General features: G+C 45.1%; 1 protein-coding gene across 1 annotated transcript in view; it reads right to left on the bottom strand.

Moving 5' to 3' along the window:
• parga (poly (ADP-ribose) glycohydrolase a) overlaps positions 1-12,756 on the bottom strand; it is a 45,849-nt gene extending 33,093 nt beyond the window's left edge. The window contains exons 1-8 of the mRNA XM_083694777.1: positions 12,645-12,756; positions 11,464-11,532; positions 10,524-11,204; positions 9,846-10,032; positions 7,244-7,366; positions 6,565-6,645; positions 4,498-4,605; positions 3,298-3,442 (exon numbers count right to left, since the gene is read on the bottom strand). Of these exons, the coding sequence (XP_083550903.1) occupies positions 3,298-3,442; positions 4,498-4,605; positions 6,565-6,645; positions 7,244-7,366; positions 9,846-10,032; positions 10,524-11,204; positions 11,464-11,489 (1,351 nt within the window). The 5' untranslated portion in view covers positions 11,490-11,532; positions 12,645-12,756. The remainder of the gene's footprint in view (positions 1-3,297; positions 3,443-4,497; positions 4,606-6,564; positions 6,646-7,243; positions 7,367-9,845; positions 10,033-10,523; positions 11,205-11,463; positions 11,533-12,644) is intronic.
• Between the last annotated feature and the right edge of the window lie 7,610 nt (positions 12,757-20,366).

The following is a 20,366-nucleotide window of genomic DNA, read 5'->3' as shown; positions in this document are numbered from 1 at the left end:
TCAGTATGTGTATAACTCTGATATTCCATCCAGTCCAATTAAGCAGAACCCATTTCTACTGCCAGTTAACGCATCGGATGTGTCATATATATCTGGATTTAAAATGTAGGCTATTAAATGTATGCTAAGCATTTCAGTTTTGATTCAATACCAGTTACATTCACCTTTAAATCTGATATCGCAAACAAACTTTAATATAAACGGAAGCCAATGAACAGGCAGCAGACGTCATGACACTGTTGGATGTGAAGACTGTGTACCCCAAATTTGCAATGTGCAAAAATTTGTAAAATTGGGGCAAAGTCGGCCATTTTTACACGAATATTTCTAATAAACGAGATATGAGATATTTCTAATAAACGAGATATGAGATATTTCTAATAAATGAGATATGAGATATTTCTAATAAATGAGATATGAGATATTTCTAATAAATGAGATATGAGATATTTCTAATAAACGAGATATGAGATATTTCTAATAAATGAGATATGAGATATTTCTAATAAACGAGATATGAGATATTTCTAATAAACGAGATATGAGATATTTCTAATAAATGAGATATGAGATATTTCTAATAAATGAGATATGAGATATTTCTAATAAATGAGATATGAGATATTTCTAATAAACGAGATATGAGATATTTCTAATAAATGAGATATGAGATATTTCTAATAAACGAGATATGAGATATTTCTAATAAATGAGATATGAGATAATCCGATGGGAGTTTTGAATACTGCGTCGAGCGTTTCCATGAGATGCAACGCATTTCAGACTGTTCACAAAACCTCTGATTGAATCATTACACCTCAAAACCACTGTTACAATCAGCTACAATAAAAATCACGCTGTCAAGTATTCTGAATTGTAAAGTATGTTTTGCTTTGCTCAGCACTATTTACTGAATCAAATTGGGGCCGTGTGTGTGTGTGTGTGTGTGTATGTGTGTGTGTGTGTGTGTGTGTGTATGTGTGTATGTGTGTGTGTGTGTGTGTGTGCGCGTGTCTTCCACACCCCCGTGACATTCATCAGAAACCACAGCGCTGACACTTTCATTCCGGAGGAGAACCACTGAGACAATTTACAGACAAGCCCTAATTTGTATTTCCCTCTTCTTTCCTTTTTTTACAGTCATTACACCTGGGCTGTCAATCACTGGCCCTGAGGCTCTCCACCCCGCGACAATTACACCAGCGCTGCACAAACAAGAGAGCCAGGCTTAATTAAGTCAGTCCAGCTGAGGACAGGAGGTTGGCATTTCGGAATGTGAGCCCACTCCATAACGAATGTGGAATATTCAGCCCAAGTGATAGAAATGTCTCCTGACGAAAAAAGGTGGTAGAACCGTGTGTCATTGTTAAGGGTTTGAGCCTAAAATTGAACCGATGACATCCAATCAAAATACAGGAATGTCATCATGTCATCGTCATACATCATGTGCTTCCATACATAACGGAGAGGTTTAAATGATGGGATTGTTAAATGACACAGTGATGGGATTCGCTTTCTGCTTACTGGTTATTCTGAACGACTAAACCTTTCACTCTCACATTGCCTTTGGTTAGCAGCGCCCCCTGTCGCACAGACGTGGAGGTGCAGCATCATCAACAACATAATGTCCTAAATGTCCTAAGGACTACAGTAATTTCCAGCAGCTTATATTCAGTGATGAACATATTTCTGCACTGCAAATAAATCTACACATGAAAAAGAGCAACCGTAATTCTAGGACTGTTAGTATCACTAATATCACTAGTATGTTAGTACACTGGTAGTATCCGGTGAAATGTCGACCTCTGGGAATTGTCTCTGACAAAAACAACCCAATGGTCACATACCGAAGACACTGAGAGACGGAATGACAACATAAGAGACTAGTTCTATCTGTCCTGTCCCTAACTCGGAAAAACTATCAAACAATAAAACATGAACAAACATTAACGCCACTGGCCACTTAACAGTTAACCACTGACCTTTAAAACCTTGACACCCATCGTCATCAGTCCTTCCTGGCTAAACGCCTGGACAGTTAAGGAGGGAGGAGGGAGGAGAACTTTTTGCACTTTCCTGATGGCCTTACTTAGCATCCTTATAGATTTAATGGCCCCTTTTAATTAAATTGGATTGAGCTGTAAAACGGTTAAGACGGCTATTGATCTCCAGAGGCTCTCTCTTTTTCTCTCTCTCTCTCCCTCTCTCCCACTCTCTCTCTTTCTCTGTCTCTCTCTCCCACTCTCTCTGTCACACTCCTCCCTTACTCCCAGAAATTATTTCAGAAAAGGGAGGGAGGAAAAAAGAAAAAGGAAAAGGGACGGCGGAGGAGGGAGGACATGTCTCCCTCTCTCTCTCTCTCTGTCTTTTTCTCTCTCTCTCTGTCTCTCTCTCTCTCTCCCTCCCTCCCTCTCTCCCTCTCTCTCCCTCTCTCCCTCCGTCTGTGCCCGTTAATAAAGACAGAGGACATAGATGGGAATGAACTTATCAATCTGTGAGAGCGTGGGCTAAATCAGCATCCACCGCTTCCCCTGACCTGTAAGAGCTCCATTAGGACAATCTATTGTACCTACAGAACCTTCCGGCGGCTGTAACCCGCCGTGAACTCCCCTTGGCACCATAAATTACTCCTCCACTTGAATTGATTCCATATCCATTCAAACAGGTGTGACGAGGTCGTGCTATGGAGCCTCCTGACGTATGTAGAAGAAGATCTGTACACTGTTTATTGATTGGGCTCCTGGGACGGAAGGCTTAGAGGCAGGTACAGGCAATGCCCTCTCTGTTCATACTGTGTTCCAACTCTCTCTGTTTCAGACACAGGACTGAGAGACATTCACACGCAAGCAAGCACGCACACACGCGTATACACACACACACACACACACACACACACACACATCCTCCATGAGCGGGGAGGGGAATGTGCAACTCGGCTACCAGAATGAGAGAGGGAGAAGGATATAGAGATAGAGAGAGAGAGAGAGAGAGAGAGAGAGAGAGAGAGAGAGAGAGAGAGACAAAGACAGAGAGGGAGAAGGATAGAGAAAGAGAGAGAGAATGAGAGAGAGGGAGAAGGATAGAGAAAGAGAGAGAGAGAATGAGAGAGAGAGACAGAGAGAGATATAAAGGGAGAGAGACAGAGAGAGACAGAGACAGAGACAGAGACAGAGAGAAAGTTAATTAAAGCGAGACCAGGTTTGTCCCAGTGGTGCCCTTCGTAGCAGCTGCTGATGCCATGCTCTGTGCCCATCCGTCCTAATTGGATGCCACGCTACCCAGAGGGCCCTCTGAGACCGGCTGCCACCAGCAGGGGCAGACTCACACCGGCGGGCACGCAGCCAAAACAATGGAGAGCGCGCTCTCCACTCTGTCCCAGCGCGCTGGGGGCTGCTACGTCCTTAGCGTCAGCACAGCACTGCACCCTCATTAGGGGGGATGACTGAAGACACAGAGTTAGTTACAGCGGGAAGAGCGAGCCTAGAGAGACTGGCTGAAACCCCCCCACCCTCCACCACCATTGGTAACAACGTCACTACACCGGTGCACAATACCGTCATCGGGAGAGGGGCTTTTTTTTTTATGTGCTGATGTATTTTCTGTTATCTTATTGTTATGTAAAGGGTAATGAAAATGGGCTTATTCATATTGATCGATGAAGTGATTGAGACCTACTTGAAAAGGTTATTGCTGTTGTGGTAATTCCTTTGACAAAGAGTTCCGGAACGCTCACCACCTAGAGTGTTCCAAGTGTTCTATGTGGTGTTTACCTAGCAACAGCACTTCACTACAGAATGAAGCGTCATAATCGATGGATTTTTGGGTGAATAAAGTCACCCGTGGCACTCTACAATGTTGACAATTTGGGCGACTTTATTCACCCTCGGGCACTGAATTAAGTTAACTAGGCTTAAACGCAGGTCTGAATATTGTCACCAAGCAGTTTGAACAGGCTCCTACAATAGATCACGTTTCTCTGTCTCACACCATTTGGGACTATATCCTCCTCACCCAGCTATTATGTGAATGTTCAATTATAATTTATAACACAAATATAATTTTGTGATATCCAACTGAATTGCAGATCATAACTTAGTTGGATAATTCCTTTACACAAGGCTAAAACATGCTGTGCATTATCTCTGTTCCTTGGATAGTTTGTGTGTGTGTGTACGTGTGTGTGTGTGTACGTGTGTGTACGTGTGTGCGTGCGTCTGTCTGTGTGTGTGTGTGTGTATGGTGTGTGTGTCTGTCTGTCTGTCTGTCTATCTGTGTGTGTGTGTGTGTGTGTGTGTGTGTGTGTGTGTGTGTGTGTGTGTGTGTGTGTGTGTGTGCGTGCGTGTGTGTGTGTGTGTGTGCGTGTCTGTGTGTATGGTGTGTGTCTATGTGTATGGTGTGTGTGTATGTGTGTGTATCAGAGGTGTGTGTGTGTGAGTGTGTATGAGAGGTGTGTGTATGCGTGCGCGTGTGTGTCTGTGTGTGTGTGTGTGTGTGTTTGTGTGTGTGTGTGTGTGTGTGTGTGTGTCTTACCTCAGTGCACAGAAGGTTGAGAGCTGTGAAGTCCCATTTCTTTGCATGGGCTGTGTTGTATCGCAGTATCGCATCCTACATGTGGAGAGTTAGTGTTAGTTGTTTAAAAAAAAAGAAGAAAAAGTAAAAATAATAATAATAAAATATATATAATACTAATACTACTACTACTACTAGTACTACTATTAATAATAATAATATATATGTAATAGTCCTTCCTTCTTCTAGCATTGTGATAATAATAATAATAATAATAATAATAATAATAATAATAATAATAATAATAATAATAATAATAATAATAATATATAATAATCCTTCCTTCTTCTAGCATTGTGACTGCCTGGCCCCTGGTTTGTTCTTATGATGACTGATGTAGAGATGATTCACTACTTCAGACAAAAGTACTTTGATTGTAAGTCGCTTTGGATAAAAGCATCTGCTAAATGTCAAAAATCTAAAATGTAATGCAAATGCTTAAAACAGGCAGTTTTATTTTCTTCCAGGCCCTACCTAATACCTAAATACTCACACAATAAGACACAATAACTACGCAAGAAATGTCATGCTTCAAACTACAGAGGTACTTGGTCAAAGTGAGGTTATTATCCTTTGTTTTTCTGCTGTACTCACAATCTCATGATGTTTCACTTCCGTCACGGTGAAAAGTCTTCAACAAAATGTTGAAAAGTCTGCCACCCTCTGGCTGATCCTGGAATAACTTTCTGTTTTCCTTGAACCTACTTGCTACTGTATGTTCAGGAGATCAGGACTGGACTCATATTTCTGAGATAAGTCCCTGTATCCTCAGACCGTCAAGGTTCAAGTCTGTTGCTGCTTTAGAGACGTTGTTGTTTGGAACAGGAACAACATAGTTTTGTCAGCTACTCTAGTTGATGTTATTATTTGTGAAAGAGTCGTTGCAAAAACAGTCGCCCCGCAATTCAAGTTGCTCCGACCACGTCTCAAACTTGCGACCACTGACCTGCCAACACACGTGACCGTCTCCTCAAATACCCGATGTTAACCAGCTACGCTATCGAAAAGCTAGCGATTTGATAGTGTGGGTGGTGGGGGTGTTTAAACTTGAGGAGTGAGTTTACCATCTCAACTCGGTTACATTTGGAAAGGAAACAGCATGGCTGTGTCAGGGTAATCTAGTTGACGTTGCTGTGGCCTTCTTCTGCTTCTACTATAATAATCCTGTATATTTTATTGTTATATTTACAGTTTTATTATGGTTCCTGTTACGGTACCCGCTGGGACCATATACACCCACTGAGCACTTTGTTAGGAACACTATACTAATACTGGGTAGGGCCTCCCTTTGCTCTCAAAACAGCCTCAATTCTTCGTGGCATTGATTCCACAAGATGTTGGAAACATTCCTTTGAGATTCCGGTCCATGATGGCATGATTGCATCACACAATTCTGGCAGATTTTTAAGGTGCACTTTCAAGCTGTGAATCTCCCGTTGTACCACATCCCAAAGGTGTTCTATTGGATTCAGATCTGGTGACGGGGAAGGCCACGGAAGAACACTGAACTCATTGTCATGTTCATGAAACCAGTTTGAGACGACTTTTGCAATGTGACATGGTGCATTATCATGCTGGAAGTAGCCATTAGAAGATGGGTAAATTGTGGCCATGAAGGAATGCACAGGGTCAGCAACAATACTCAAATAGGCTGTGGCATTCAAGAGATGATCGATTAGTATTAACGGGCCCAAAGTGTGCCAAGAAAACATTCCCCACACCATTACACCACCTCCACCATGAGAAGGTGTACAGGTGTTCCTAATAAAGTGCTCAGTGAGTGTATACTGAAAAATGTATGCACTCACTGCAATGTAAGTCACTTTGGATAAAAGTGTCAGTTAAATGGCATATATCTCTATATTTATCTATTATCCTTATTACATTCTATTGTTGATGTTGTTGTTGTAGAGCTGCTCTGCCTTAGGAATTTCACTGCACTGTGTAACTTGTATTCAATGTAATGACAAATAAAACAGACCTGACTTGACTTACCCTCACATCCAGAGAGCTCTTGAACTCTCCTTCCAGGGCTGCGTGGATTAGATCCCAGCGGCTCTGCACGCCCCCTCCATCCTGAAAACACAGCAGGTAATCCTGTCAGTTCATCATACGCATATACTCCACAGGTACGACAAAGCCCAAACTTACAGTAACAATGTGCTGTTGTTTACAATTCTAAGTGGTCCTCTGTGGCTCAGTTGGTAGAGCATGGCGGTAACAACGCTTAAGTTGTGGGTATGATTCCTGCTGGGACCATATATACTGAAATGTATGCACTCACTGCAATGTAAGTCACTTTGGATAAAAGCGTCAGCTAAATGGCATTTATATATATTATATATATTAAATACCAGTGAACTTCTGTAAGGTACAATGTGTACAGAATAGATGTCAACTTGTGTACTGCTCAGCGGAGTACCAGTAGAGTAATTGTCAACATTCACACTCCATTAAACGTAACAAAGAAGAGGAGAGAAGAGTGTGATGTAAGTGTCAGTTTCAGACAGCCTTCCTAGCGAGTTCTGAGCTGTGGAGCTTCTCTCTGATGGCTGGTGTCCTTCGCTTCATAGCACACAAAATAATTTAAATTAGCACGCACACACGCGGCACACACACACACACACACACACACACACACACACACACACACACACACACACAGAATGTGCACCTCGCTCTCCACAGGAAAGAGGTTCTTCTCGGAGCAGGGCATCTTCACAGATACGTCATCCCAGGCATCCTTGAACTTGGTGGGGTACGGGACAGGGAGGTCCCCCTCTCTGAGGAGATCTGTCTATAGGGGGCACAGAAGACGGCTGGTTAGGTTTCAACCTGTAAAATAGACAATGGTAAACGAGAGGGTCTGCGATGAAACTTCTTATGAACATTGCACTGTATAAATACATGTATGCTTGTTTGTTAAAGGGATGCTACGGGTAATTTGTATAATTTCTGCCTGTAGTTCTAAAAGTGAGCGAAAGCGGGTCCCTTTGGGTGGCGTGCCCTTTGGTCTGTGCGTGTGCGTGGAGTCCCAAGCCACTGGAATGCGAGCCAAAAGTGAACGTGAAACTTTATTTTTTTGCTGCTTTTTATTGCTGCATTTGATTTCTGTATTCTATTTTCAAGTATTCTATGTGCCCCTCACCTCTGGCCTAGTAGCAGCCTATCAAATACACAACGCAGACTAAATAACACCAGGTGCTGGAGAAAGGGAGTAGAGGGATAAGGACCTGTGGCCTCCAAGGCCAGATTCCATGGCTAGTTTATATAGTTTATCTGGGAGATGAGTCCCAGAGAGAAAGAGAGACATAACCTGCTAGCCTGAAACATCATCTCTTTGTAACATCGAATAAAGTAGCCTCTCCAAAAGACGACAACCTTCAGATCTCTTTATTTCATCTCATTGCAAACCTGAAAACTATTGTGTTGCTGTGGAAGAAATTACACATAAATCTAACAGTGCCACGGCCAATTGCTTTTCCACTCTCCCAGGCTTCAACAGAGCTTACTCCAGGCTTCAACAGAGCTCACTCCAGGCTTCAACAGAGCTCACTCCGGGCCTATTCGGTGCTTAAAGCTCAGGCTTTAGCCTCCTCTACTCCCCTGGCCCTCATGAGGCCAAACGGGGTTAAGGGGCACGGTTTAGAGCAAGGGCGGGATATTCTTATCATCCAAGTAGTTTAGTTGGCTAGCGAACTTGGGGGGTGGGTGGCAAGCATAATCCAAGTTAAATCACTGAAACTACACAATCGTGACAATTGTCACATGCTTAAGTGCTTAAGTTACCAGAACCTTTTGGGAAACCTGAGGTGTTACTGCTTCTGTAGTTCACCACCTTACAAACTGCAGAATAGAAAGCCCACCTGTGGAAATTCAAACAGGCTTGTTCACTGGCCTTTGTGTGTGTGTGTGTGTGTGTGGGGGGGGGGGGGTTGTGTGTGTGTGCGTGTGAATGTGAGTGTGTGTATGTGTGTGCATGTCAGTGTGTGTGTATGTCAGTGATGTGAGCATGTGTGTGCGTGTGTGTGTGAGTGTGCGTGCGTGTGAGTCTCCAGAGGGGGGGGGGGGGGGGGGGGGGGGGGTGCAGTGCGTATTGTTGTTAGTGGGGCCAGTGGATCCAGTTCCAAGTCATGAAAGCAAATTCTACTGTAGCAAAGTCAAAGTCCCCCTCCCCCCTCCTAACTGCTGGGGGTCTTAGAGAAGAGCTGAGCCTTGGCACACCCTGGCACCGTTGTCGAAAAGCAGCTCTTGACCATCCAGGCCCAAAACGAGAGGTTTAAAAAAACAAATACAGACATAATCGCGAAGATCCCATACTGTAGCACCTCTTCAACCACTGAATTTATTACCTATAAAGGCCTGTTGTTCATGATTACTAATAGTAATACATTTACATTGACATTTTTGACATTTAGCAGTCGCCTTTACCCAAAGCAACTTACAACATATACATTTGTCTAAGTGAGTGAATCATGTATCCATCAGTCATCATAAGATAAAGTAATCTATGCTCAGACCTGGGGCTATTGGCAGTCACAATGCTAGAAGAAAGGACTTTTTTCTTTTTTTTAATTTAATTTAATTTTTTTAATTTATTTATTTATTTTTAATTTATTTACAGGAGGGATAGTTTCACAGGGGGGTAGTGAGGATGAAGAGGTCTTTAGGAGGGACAGTTAAGATGTAGCCTGAAGAGATGGGTCTTCAATCGGCGGAAGATAGGTAGTGACTCTGCAGTCATGACAGCAGTGGGAAGCTGGTTCCACCAGCGGGGCGCCATGACACCAACGACACAAGGGGTTGGTATGAAATCAGGATGTGTACGTGTTGTTGCATGGTCTTAAAGTTTGTCTGGTCCATCAGGAAACACTCTGATAATTATCTGTATGAAGCACTGGTGGAGTGAACAGCATCAGGCATCACACTCATTTAAATGTGTTTAGTTAGTGATGCAATGTCTTCTCTGTTCTGAACCAGGGTGGGAGAGGGAGAGGGTCGGGGCGAGCAGCAGCGTTCACCGTGGTACTCCGTGGGACAGTAGTCTGACTGGAGTTATACACACACACACACACACACACACACACACACACACAGTGGTACTCCGTGGGACAGTAGTCTGACTGGAGTTCCACTGACAGAACGCCCTCAGGGGGTGGAGGAGGACATCATCTCTGTCACCCTTTTACTCTTTATGTCTCTGTCTTAGACGCACCCACACGCGCGCATGCACGCACACACACACACACACACACACTCACGCACACTGGCCTCACCCTGATCATGACGGTGTGTTGGGACGCCACCTTCAGGTGTGGCAGGGGAGGGGCGCACTGAGGCAGCCTGTTGAGATCATCGATGGACGTCCCCATCCACTGGCTGTCCATGTCGTCCACTGGCGCTGGCGCTGGGGCTGGGACTGGGACACTGCACAGAACAACAGCACACCGGGTCACTGCATGACTGGACATGGACACGAAGAAGATGGAGAAGAGGAGAACAAGCAGCATGTTGATGTTATGGGGGTGGTGGGGGGGGGGGCAATGATGACGACGACTATTAAAGTGATTTCAGTATGTGGTACGTACCAGGAAAAGTATTGACTATCATGAAATGTTTGTTGATTTTGCTGATTGTGAATTATGAAAATGTGTCTTTGTTTAGCATACAGCGCCTTCGGAAAGTATTCAGACCCCTTCACTTTTTCCACATTTTGTTGTGTTATAGGCTCAATTTAAAATGGACTAAATTAAAAGAATTTGCCATCAATCTGGGGTACTGTGTGTGGATTGATGGCAAATTCTTTTAATTTAGTCCATTTTAACAACAAAATGTGGAAAAAGTGAAGGGGTCTGAAATCTTCCCGAAGGCGCTGTAAGTCTACTGTTAGCAGATTCTTCAGGGTCAATGAGAGCAATGAGTACCCTCGTGTGACGGAGAGACTCACACAGTACCTCAATACAGGGGCGTCTGGCTGGCCTCCGCCAGAATCCTCACTGCCAGGCTTCTCTGGGCTGATCGATGACGAACCACTGGACTCCGGCTTCTCAGCATCCACTGTCTCCATGGTAACGTCTTTGGTAAGCTTTCCGGAATCCGTCCCGGAATTCCCGGGTTCCGTCGACGGCGGAGCAGTAGCGGAGGCAGGGAACGCCTCGAAGGCGCGGCGAGCCTGGCCTCCGTCTCCAGCGTCATTGGACAGGGGGGCTTTGCAGGTGGGGCTATCGGGACTCAGCATCTCCACGTCGTAGGGGGTGGCCGTGCCCCTGTTGGGACTGACAGCGAGAGAGAGTGTGAGTTTGGGATCAGAGGACTGTGCGGGGTCACTGGTTGGCTTGACTGGCAGTGGTTCGGCTGAGATGGACCCCCTCTTGGCTTTCTGTCCATTGGGACAGTGCTTCTGAGCGGTGGGCATTCCACCCCCAGCACCGGCTGGCTCGTCTAATCCATGAGCGTTCTCACAGTCCATCGTAGACATTTGTGATGACGGACGGTCGTCTTGTGAGTCATCCAACCTGGCACTATCCTCGTCGTTTCCAGGCTTTTTTGGTCCGACAAAGATGTCGTTCTCCTTGCCGTCTGAAGTGCACGATCTTGGAATGTCATTTTTAACACCTTCTGACTTCATTTCAGAACTGACGGCGCCATGGAACAGAGAGATAACAACATTACCTCTGTTTAATCTGACAGTATGTTAAGAGACTTCAGTCAACCATCGCAATACAGTTTTCCTTTCTCTCTCCTCTTTCCCTCCATCTCTAACTTAAAAAGACACACTGACTTTCTCTCATACAGAAGACACACACACACACACACACACACACACACACACACAGTCTGAAACTGCTCAACATCTTGAAAACACAAACAAATACAACAGTCCTGAGTTGTTACCTCTGTGAATCCACCACTTCCTCCATATTTGACAACAAGAACAGGCAGGTGCAGACACGCCAACTTTATCTGAGTATTGAAGACAGAGAAAAATAAGTCAAATTGGAAATCTTGCAGCTAATTACTGAAATGAAAACAATAAAAAGCCAACTATCCCAATCTGGGTATGGAACCTATACTTCTGACCTTACAGTATGCTTGTTCACTGAGTGTTGACTTCAGTGAGCATCAGTAAGAGAGGTCCAATAGACAGGGCTCTCCCCAAATACTGTAAGAGTGGCCCACTATGTAAACATTTCAAGGCAAACTATCTTTGATCGCCAATCGACACAATGGGCACATCATAACGTCATAACTTTCGTAAAAAAATAATAATAAAAAAAAGACATTGAAAGTGCAAGTTATGATGTTGCTCAGTGAATTCTGACGTGAATAAACACGAGTCGTGTTTTCATAATATGCAATCCTGTTCAGGTTGTTCATAAATCCTGGGGAGAACCCTGAATGTGTGTGGGGGGGGGGCTATATTACAACTAACATCAGTACACCTTCTGTACTCACACAGTGAACTTTCGAGAATGATTTGACAGCTCAAAGTAGTCCATGCTATGCCATACCTGTCACTGGAAGACATGCTACCATTCAACGACTAATAAGGAATGGCTCTCATGCATGACCGTTACACTTGAATGCATTGAATGTAACAGTGATGTGTACTAGGACCGACTGTACAGGCAGGAGTTTTTGTTTTGAAGGGGGCTAACAAACCTCGAATCAACGAGTGGACCACTCCCTGTGGACTTCGCTTTGGTCGTGGCGTGGTGTTGAAGTGACTGAGCTGTCAGGTGAAAAGATTTCAGCTCCCAGACCTGAGTTGCCACTTTTCTGCTGTGACTTCGAGGTTATGATAAATACGGGGGGGGAAAACAGCAATGCCTCCCTCGCTCCTGATCAAGACTAGCTGACTGTTAATCGGGTTGGAAATGCAAAGCAATAACAGCGGTGTACGTCTAGGCTAGTCCAAGTTTCTCCAGCCATCTAAGTGTGGCTCTGGCAGCAGCAGAAGCTAGTGGCTAAGTGTTAGCCATATACTTGTTATTCGAGACTTGCTAGACAGCATCAACAGCTACGGATGACTAACGGAAGCAACTTCATAAAAAAAAGCTTGATATGTAACTTACTGGCATGTCGCTTTTCGTGTAACAATACTCTAATAAATCAGATCCGTTTATTTAGTTTCGTTTCACAAGAGGGAGGATTCATCCAAATGTCATGGCTCGGACAGTATTGTTTTGCTTCAGAGTGGTTGCTAACGAGACTCCTTGGCGGCAGGGACACAGACACCAATCAGATGTCGCGGTTTGAGAAAAGGGGCGGGCTCTGAAATGAGTATCCCAGCAACTGTATCAAAAATGAGTTTTATTGTCGTGCAAATATTCCTTTAAAATCGAAGCGACTGGTCCGTTGTGACAGTGGGCGGAGGTTGCACTTACATGGCACATCCAGAGAGGAGAAAACCCTTACATTATCTTTGGCCCATCTTGCGCACATAGGGTAATGTCAATGCCTGATTGGGTAGCTCAGAGCTTCTGCTCTTTTCTGTCCATGTCACACGTATAGTGTATAACGCCAGCGGTGGGGAGGAGATAGGCAGGGGAGACCCTCCTCTCTTTACCTAATATGGACTCATAGGCAGGCAGGCGTGGATCTCCAAGGCGTTGCATTTTCTGTCACTCAATTCCAACTGTACTCTCGACTAAAAACACACTTTATTTCATTCATTTTAAAATGCCCACAGGAAATATACATATGAATACATGTATCTAAGCTATGTGCAAGGGGGGTAAAGACAACGGGGGAGGGAGTATGGGTAGGTTATGAACCCTGGTTAGGGTAAAGTTAAGGGAGTCTTCCTATCATAAGAGAAAAATAAAAACAATAATAATAGTGTGTGTGTGTGTGTGTGTTTCAGGGCGGCTTGGTCCGGCAGAGTTGGAGCATGATGGAGAGTGGAGTTTCATTGGCCCATTGTGCTTCATGAATGGTGTTCTGGAGTGACAGCTTGTGGGCTGCTCTGTTGAGATATCTCTGGCTGAGTGTTTCTGAGTACGGCTGAGTATTGTTGAGTATGGCTGAGTATTTCTGAGTACAGCTGAGTATTGTTGAGTATGGTGAGTATGGCTGAGTATTGCTTGTCTATTTGTATGGTGGTGAGTCCAGAGTCCAGAGATGTGGATGTATTGGCTATTGATGCAGTTCCAAACTTGCAGTTTGTGGAATTGGAGACGATGGTCCAGGCAGGCACCGGCATAGTCAAATCGTGAGCAGATGAAACAGGTGTTGACCTTCAGAACCAGTCACGGACTGACCATCTGGAGCACCGGGAGAATTCCCAGTGGGCCGGTGGATCTGTGGGCTTCGGGGCGGTGAGTGGGTGAGGTCCCGGAGGACCACCACCACAGTTTGCACTTGCGGCCTCTGATTTGTCTTCGGTGCATTCTTTGTGGTGGTGATTCTCCCCCCACCTCAGGCATCTGGTGCACATCAGGTAAAGCCCTGTGTTTATAGAGAGCCAAAGTCGGCTCCGCCCCTTTTATTTTTGATAGAAGTGCAGGTCTGTCCTCTCCATTCCTCATCGCTGGAGTTACGATATATAATATATATAATATAACTCAACACTTGCCGGTTTTAATGTAAATTAACTTTCATAATAATTCATAATAAAAACATTGTTATTTTGTATTTTTATGTTAGACCTGAATCATACTGTTTCACGTTATAAAAAGTAACATCAGGTTCAGTGGTGACATGCCCTGTGTTTGGTCTTGGAATGGCTATCTGGAGCACCAGGAGAATTCCCGGTGGATCTGTGGGCTGCAGGGCTGGTGTCTGGGCTGGTGGATCTGTGGCCTCCAGGGCTGGTGTCTGGGCCTATGAATCTGTGGCCTGCGAGGCTGGTGGACCCTGTTGTCCTGGAGGTCCTTGTGGTTCAGACCGATCTCATCCCTGCGATACTGTTCAAACTGACAGTCTATGTAGTCAGACACCACCTGCCAGGGGGAAAACAGCTGAGACACACGTGCCCACACACACACGCACGCACACACACACACACACACGCACATGCACACGCACAAGCCTGATGGAGAACTGCTGACAACCCTGTAGCAGGTGACTCAGAGCGGTATCAGACAGGATCTGGCCCTGTGTTCTATTAGCACCTCTCTGAGTTGTCGAGGGCGTCTCCGAACCCTGGTGTGTCTATGATTGTTGAGTTTCACTCCCTTCTCCTCAATAGTCACTGTGTTCTTACTGATGGTCACAGGCGTCTCTGGACAAAAAAACACAACTCCTTTCAGGGCCGGTGGATCTGTGGCCTGCGAGGCTAGTGTCTGTCCAGGGCTGTTTTGTTGTCCAAGTCCGTTCCTGGAACCAGCGACAAGTGATCCTTGAAATCAAACCCTGATTAGGACGCATTTAGGATAGCCTTAAACTATTGTGACATATCGACTATAAAAGCAGTTTGTTTCTGGTTAATATTATCATTATCGTATCACTGTGCTCCGGACATCTATCAAAAGCAATTAATCTCGTCCGCAGATCTCTCGAGGTGAGTTGGCCTTTTGCAGTTCTAGATGCCTGCTGAAGATGATGCTGTGCCGCCTCGGCTCTTTGCCTTTTGGTAGCTAGCGTGTGTTGTAGCTAGCCTGTGGTAACTAGTGTGTGTTGTAGCTAGCGTGTGTTGTAGCTAGCCTGTGGTAACTAGCGTGTGTTGTAGCTAGCCTGTGGTAACTAGCGTGTGGTGTAGCTATCGTGTGTTGTAGCTAGCCTGTGGTAGCCACCGTGTGTGGTAACTAGCGTGTGATAGCGTGCGCGGCCAGTTTATAAGCAGAAGGTTGTGAGTTGATACCCGCTTAGGGCAAGCTAAAATAATCCTGTATATTTTATTTTATTATTTTAATATTGTTGACGTTTATATTGTATCTATTATCCTTGTTACATTCTCTTGTTGATGATGGTTGGTGTAGAGCTGCTCTGCCTCAGACATTTCATTGCATTCTGAACTTGTATTCAATGAATGACAAATAAACCAGACTTTGGCTTCATTTTGTAGCCAATCTATCAAAGTATTGTTGCTAAGTAAACACCACATAGAACACTTGGCCCTCTAGGTGGTGACTGTTCTCTATGGCAGTTGGTGAGTTAACAAGCTACACTGGAGTAGACATTTCTCATCAATTTAATTCCAACTAACCTGTAATCATTTAACAACATAAACATGGGTAAATGGTCATTAATTGGCAGCAGTAAATACATATATTGAAAAGGGCAGATTTTATTTAGCTTCTGATTATTACAGCAGCTGTGAATTGTACTGATGATACTTTGACACCAAAAGCCTCCTGGTTCAGATAGAAAGGTGGCAGAAGTCATAATCCTAGGAAATTATGAAAAGAATAGAAACTCCTATAAGCCATCTGTATAAAGTATTACGTTCTATGAATGTACATTTTACATTCACCAGTGCGTTGGCTGCACAGCCTCTGGGATCTGTAGTTTTCATAGTGTGTGTCTGTATGTGTGCATGCAGGCCACTACTGTTGGAGCTCTGGCCGGAGCTCCCACTGTCCAATTTGTCCCCAGGAGACAGCGTGGGGCCTAGGGGAGCATCGCTGTCCTCCTCCATACTCTCCAGGATGAGGCCTCTCATATTCCTGGCTGCCATCTTCTCCCTTGGGAAGGTCACCATCGTGGCAGAACGAGCCAGGTCCTCCCACACCACCTCCTCTGCCTCATGACATAGTTGCATAGCTGCCACCTCCGATGTGTTGGACCCATGTGATGATGGTGATCGGGGCCCACTCCCACTGTCACGATCCAACATGCGCTGGAACCTCTCCTTTGCGTCCTCACATGCGTTCCAGAACTTTCCAGAGGAGATGCTGGAGATCCTTAGCTTGGTGAGACAGGATCCTGGGTGGATGTCCTCCGCTCTCACCACCATTCCCCCCCCCATCACGTCCTCCAAGACGGAGGAGTAGAGGTTATCCACCTGTTGAATCGCTCTCAAAAAACAACTTGACTTTCTGTAAAATCAACGCCACAGCCATGGATGCTACGTTACGACACTCCTCCTCGGTTGGACTGTCAGAAGGCTGGGTAGGGGGCTGCACCTGGATAGTCACTGTGTTCTTACTGATGGTCACGGTAGATGGGCCGGTGTATCTGTGGCCTGCGACGCTGGTGTCTGGGCCGGTCGATCTGTGGGCTTCGCACAGCCCTGCCTGCACCCACCCCCACCCTGAGGGCGTCTCCGGACAAAAACACACAACTCCTTTCAGGGAAAGTTTCATTCTTAACCAAATAATCAAATGAACCAAATAATCAAAGCACAGTAGATCTGGGGCCAGCAGAGTTTAAGGACTTAATGGCGGGGAGAACAACCTCACTGCAGGCAATGACCACCCACTCGATCGCCGCCTCTGCCTTCCCACGCAGGTTGTCCATGGTCACATTCTTAGAGAGAGAGTCAGGTATAAGTGATAAAAAAAATAGAATTGGTTTCAATATTTAAATATTTAAAAGACCTGTTAGGAAAGAATGAATTACATTGTTTTGATAAGAAGTATCATAGTAGTGAGTGAGTGTGTATAAAAAAAAAAAAAAAAAAAAAAAAAAAAGGATTTACCCTCTTTTTCAGGAGCTGCTTGATGAGTCTCTGCTGACTGATGAATAAAACAAATGAACTAAATATTTCACTGGTAAACATTGACAACTAAAACTGGTGTTTACAAGCATACTGTGTTTTTGTTCTTTTGGACATAAGGAGGTTCACAGTAGGACTTAGCTGTGAGAAATCAAGAGCTCGCGTGGTAGCTAGTGTGTGGTAGCTAGTGTGTGGTAGCTAGTGTGTGGTAGCCAGGGTGTTAACTAGTGTGTGGTAGCTAGTGTGTGTGGTAGCCACCGTGTGTGGTAGCCAGGGTGTTAACTAGTGTGTGGTAGCTAGTGTGTGTGGTAGCTAGTGTGTGGTAGCCAGGGTGTTAACTAGTGTGTGGTAGCTAGTGTGTGTGGTAGCCACCGTGTGTGGTAGCTAGCGTGTGGTAGCCACCGTGTGTGGTAGCCAGCGTGTGTGGTAGCTAGCGTGTGGTAGCCAGGGTGTTAACTAGTGTGTGGTAGCTAGTGTGTGTGGTAGCCACCGTGTGTGGTAGCTAGCGTGTGGTAGCCACCGTGTGTGGTAGCCAGCGTGTGTGGTAGCTAGCGTGTGGTAGCTAGTGTGTGTGGTAGCCAGCGTGTGGTAGCCAGCGTGTGTTAACTAGTTTGCGGTAAGTAGTTGGTAGTAGCCAGCGTGTGGTAGCTAGTGTGTGTGGTAGCCAGCGTGTGTGGTAGCCAGCGTGTGTTAACTAGTTTGCGGTAAGTAGTTTGTAGTAGCCAGCGTGTGGTAGCCAGCGTGTGTGGTAGCTAGTGTGTGTGGTAGCCAGCGTGTGTGGTAGCTAGCGTGTGGTAGCTAGTGCGTGTGGTAGCCAGCGTGTGGTAGCTAGTGTGTGTGGTAGCCAGCGTGTGGTAGCCAGCGTGTGTGGTAGCCAGCGTGTCCTAGCTAGCGTGTGGTAGCTAGTGTGTGTGGTAGCTAGCGTGTGGCAACTAGTGTGTGGTAGCCAGCGTGTGGTAGCCAGCGTGTGGTAGCATGCGGCCAGTTTATAAGCAGATAAGCAGGTATATGAAAGAAAATAGTCTATGTATATTATATAAAATAATATAGTCTAGTGTTTAACTTTCTCCAGCCCCATTAGCTGTGTTGTAAAATAAGTGCTGTTAAGGGCTGTTGTGTTTTGCATTTTGTCCATATATTTGGCCATTAGAATTGATATGTTTATTTATTTATTTATATCCAGGTTGCTAGGCCCAGTTCAGCTGCAGTGGCCAGACCATTTCTTTTTCATTTCATAACATTATTTTACCTTCCACCCACACAAAAGCATAGAAATAAAAATAAAATTAAAAAAACTCTGTAGTGCATAAAGTTTACTGTCATATAGTAAAGAAAGTCAGGCGGTGTATTGTTCAGTTTGTATGGCATTTGGGAAGCCCACAGACAGCAGTGTTTTCATCACTGGCAGGAAAGATTGGAAGCATGTCCACCAACGTGCAGAGGAGCACCAAAACAGTATCACAGTATTGTATTTATTGTTTAGTATTGTTTTTGTTATGAAGCACTTTTAACATTTGTCTATGTAAAAAGTGTGATACAAATACATTTGATTGATATGTTAAAGAGTAAGAACAGAAATTGTGCATACTTTTTAAGGGCCTCCAAAGCAGACATAGAGAGTTTACTGAGCGGCAGCCAGATGTCTGCTCACAGAGAGCAGGTCCACCAGAGACGTCAGGTGCTGGAGCGTGCAGTAGATGTAGTTGAAGCCATTGGCAAGAGGGGACTTAGCTACAGGGGGATGCAGTCAGAGGCTGCATATACTTGAGAGGACACCTGTGTTGATCATGGTAACTTTTTGCAGCTCATTATTCTACTTGGAAAGCATGTCTGCTTGAACGACTGTCTCACTGATTATATTGGGGGGAAAAAACAAGAAAATGTGTCAGTCTGGGGGAAGAGGAGGCTGAGATTCTCTCATCACTTTGCTCTCTAAAGCTACTGTCAACTCTGTCATAAATACAATTCATTCTGTTGAATCTATTTCAAGCAAAGTTGAGGAAGCAGGAATGTTCTCTGTTTAAATTGACACGACTCCATGAGGGACTTGTTGGAGTGGTCAACTGTGAGGCGTCTACCGGAGAGTGCTTTGTGCAGTTGGTGACAAAGGTAATCCTCTGTGGTCCTCTGTGGCTCAGTTGGTAGAGCATGGCGCTGACAACGCTTAGGTTGTGGGTTTGATTCCTGCTGGGACCTTATATACTGAAATGTATGCACTCACTGCAATGTAAGTCACTTTGGATAAAAGCGTCAGCTAAATTTTTGCTTATGTTGACTGTCTGTATAGATGATTCACTTACTTTAGGCAAATGTACTTGTTTGTCGTTTTGGATAAAAGCGTCTGCTAAATGTCCAAAGGGTAAATGTAAAAATGGGTCTGACCAAATCTCTCATTGGCTGAACTCACCACGCTACATGGAGGGTTAGGGGAGGGAGCCATGGCAACGCTTCCCACCCAGTCACTCATACAGTAAAGAGGTTGACATTTGACTTACTACCAATCACAGTTGATGCATGAAGAGAATAATAAAGTGTGATTTTAACAACCTGCTGTGTTTTCACTTGTGAAGAGATGGGATCCAGGTTCCAAGCACCGTCCAAATGACCATGGAGTGCCTGATGGGCTGTCTTGTACTTGATGTTGCTGTTTTCAACTGTCTGCATTGTGGTTAAAATGCCTCGCATACACTTAGCACAACCGTGTGGTATACATCTCAGTTTTCAACCTTGGTCTGTCTGTTGCTGGGCAGGACTACAACACCACCACCACCACCTGCTGTAGCCAAGACTACACCACCACCACCACCTGCTGTAGCCAAGACTACACCACCACCACCACCTGCTGTAGCCAAGACTACACCACCACCACCACCTGCTGTAGCTATGACACCACCACCACCTGCTGTAGCCAAGACAACACCACCTGCTGTAGCCATGACACCACCACCACTCCACCAGAGAGAGGGAGAGGGGAGGGGAAAAGGAAAAGGCTAGTCCTGCCTCTCCCTAACGCCTCGTGGCCTGGCGTTTGACATAGCTGGTTCAGCAGGCAGGACTCATAGTTGCAAAATCAAACGTAATCTTTACTAGTTTGCTCACAGGAAACACAGGTACATTCATTGAGTGAAAACTGAGGACTGAGCATAGAGTGGTGGACACGCCAGGCTTATACAGCTGGACTTAAACTAGGCACAGG

Source organism: Argentina silus (genome assembly GCF_951799395.1).
Source record: "Argentina silus genome assembly, chromosome: X".
Taxonomy (NCBI): domain Eukaryota; kingdom Metazoa; phylum Chordata; class Actinopteri; order Argentiniformes; family Argentinidae; genus Argentina; species Argentina silus.
Note: the sequence above shows the minus strand (reverse complement) of the source record. Positions and strands in the feature narration are given on the sequence as shown.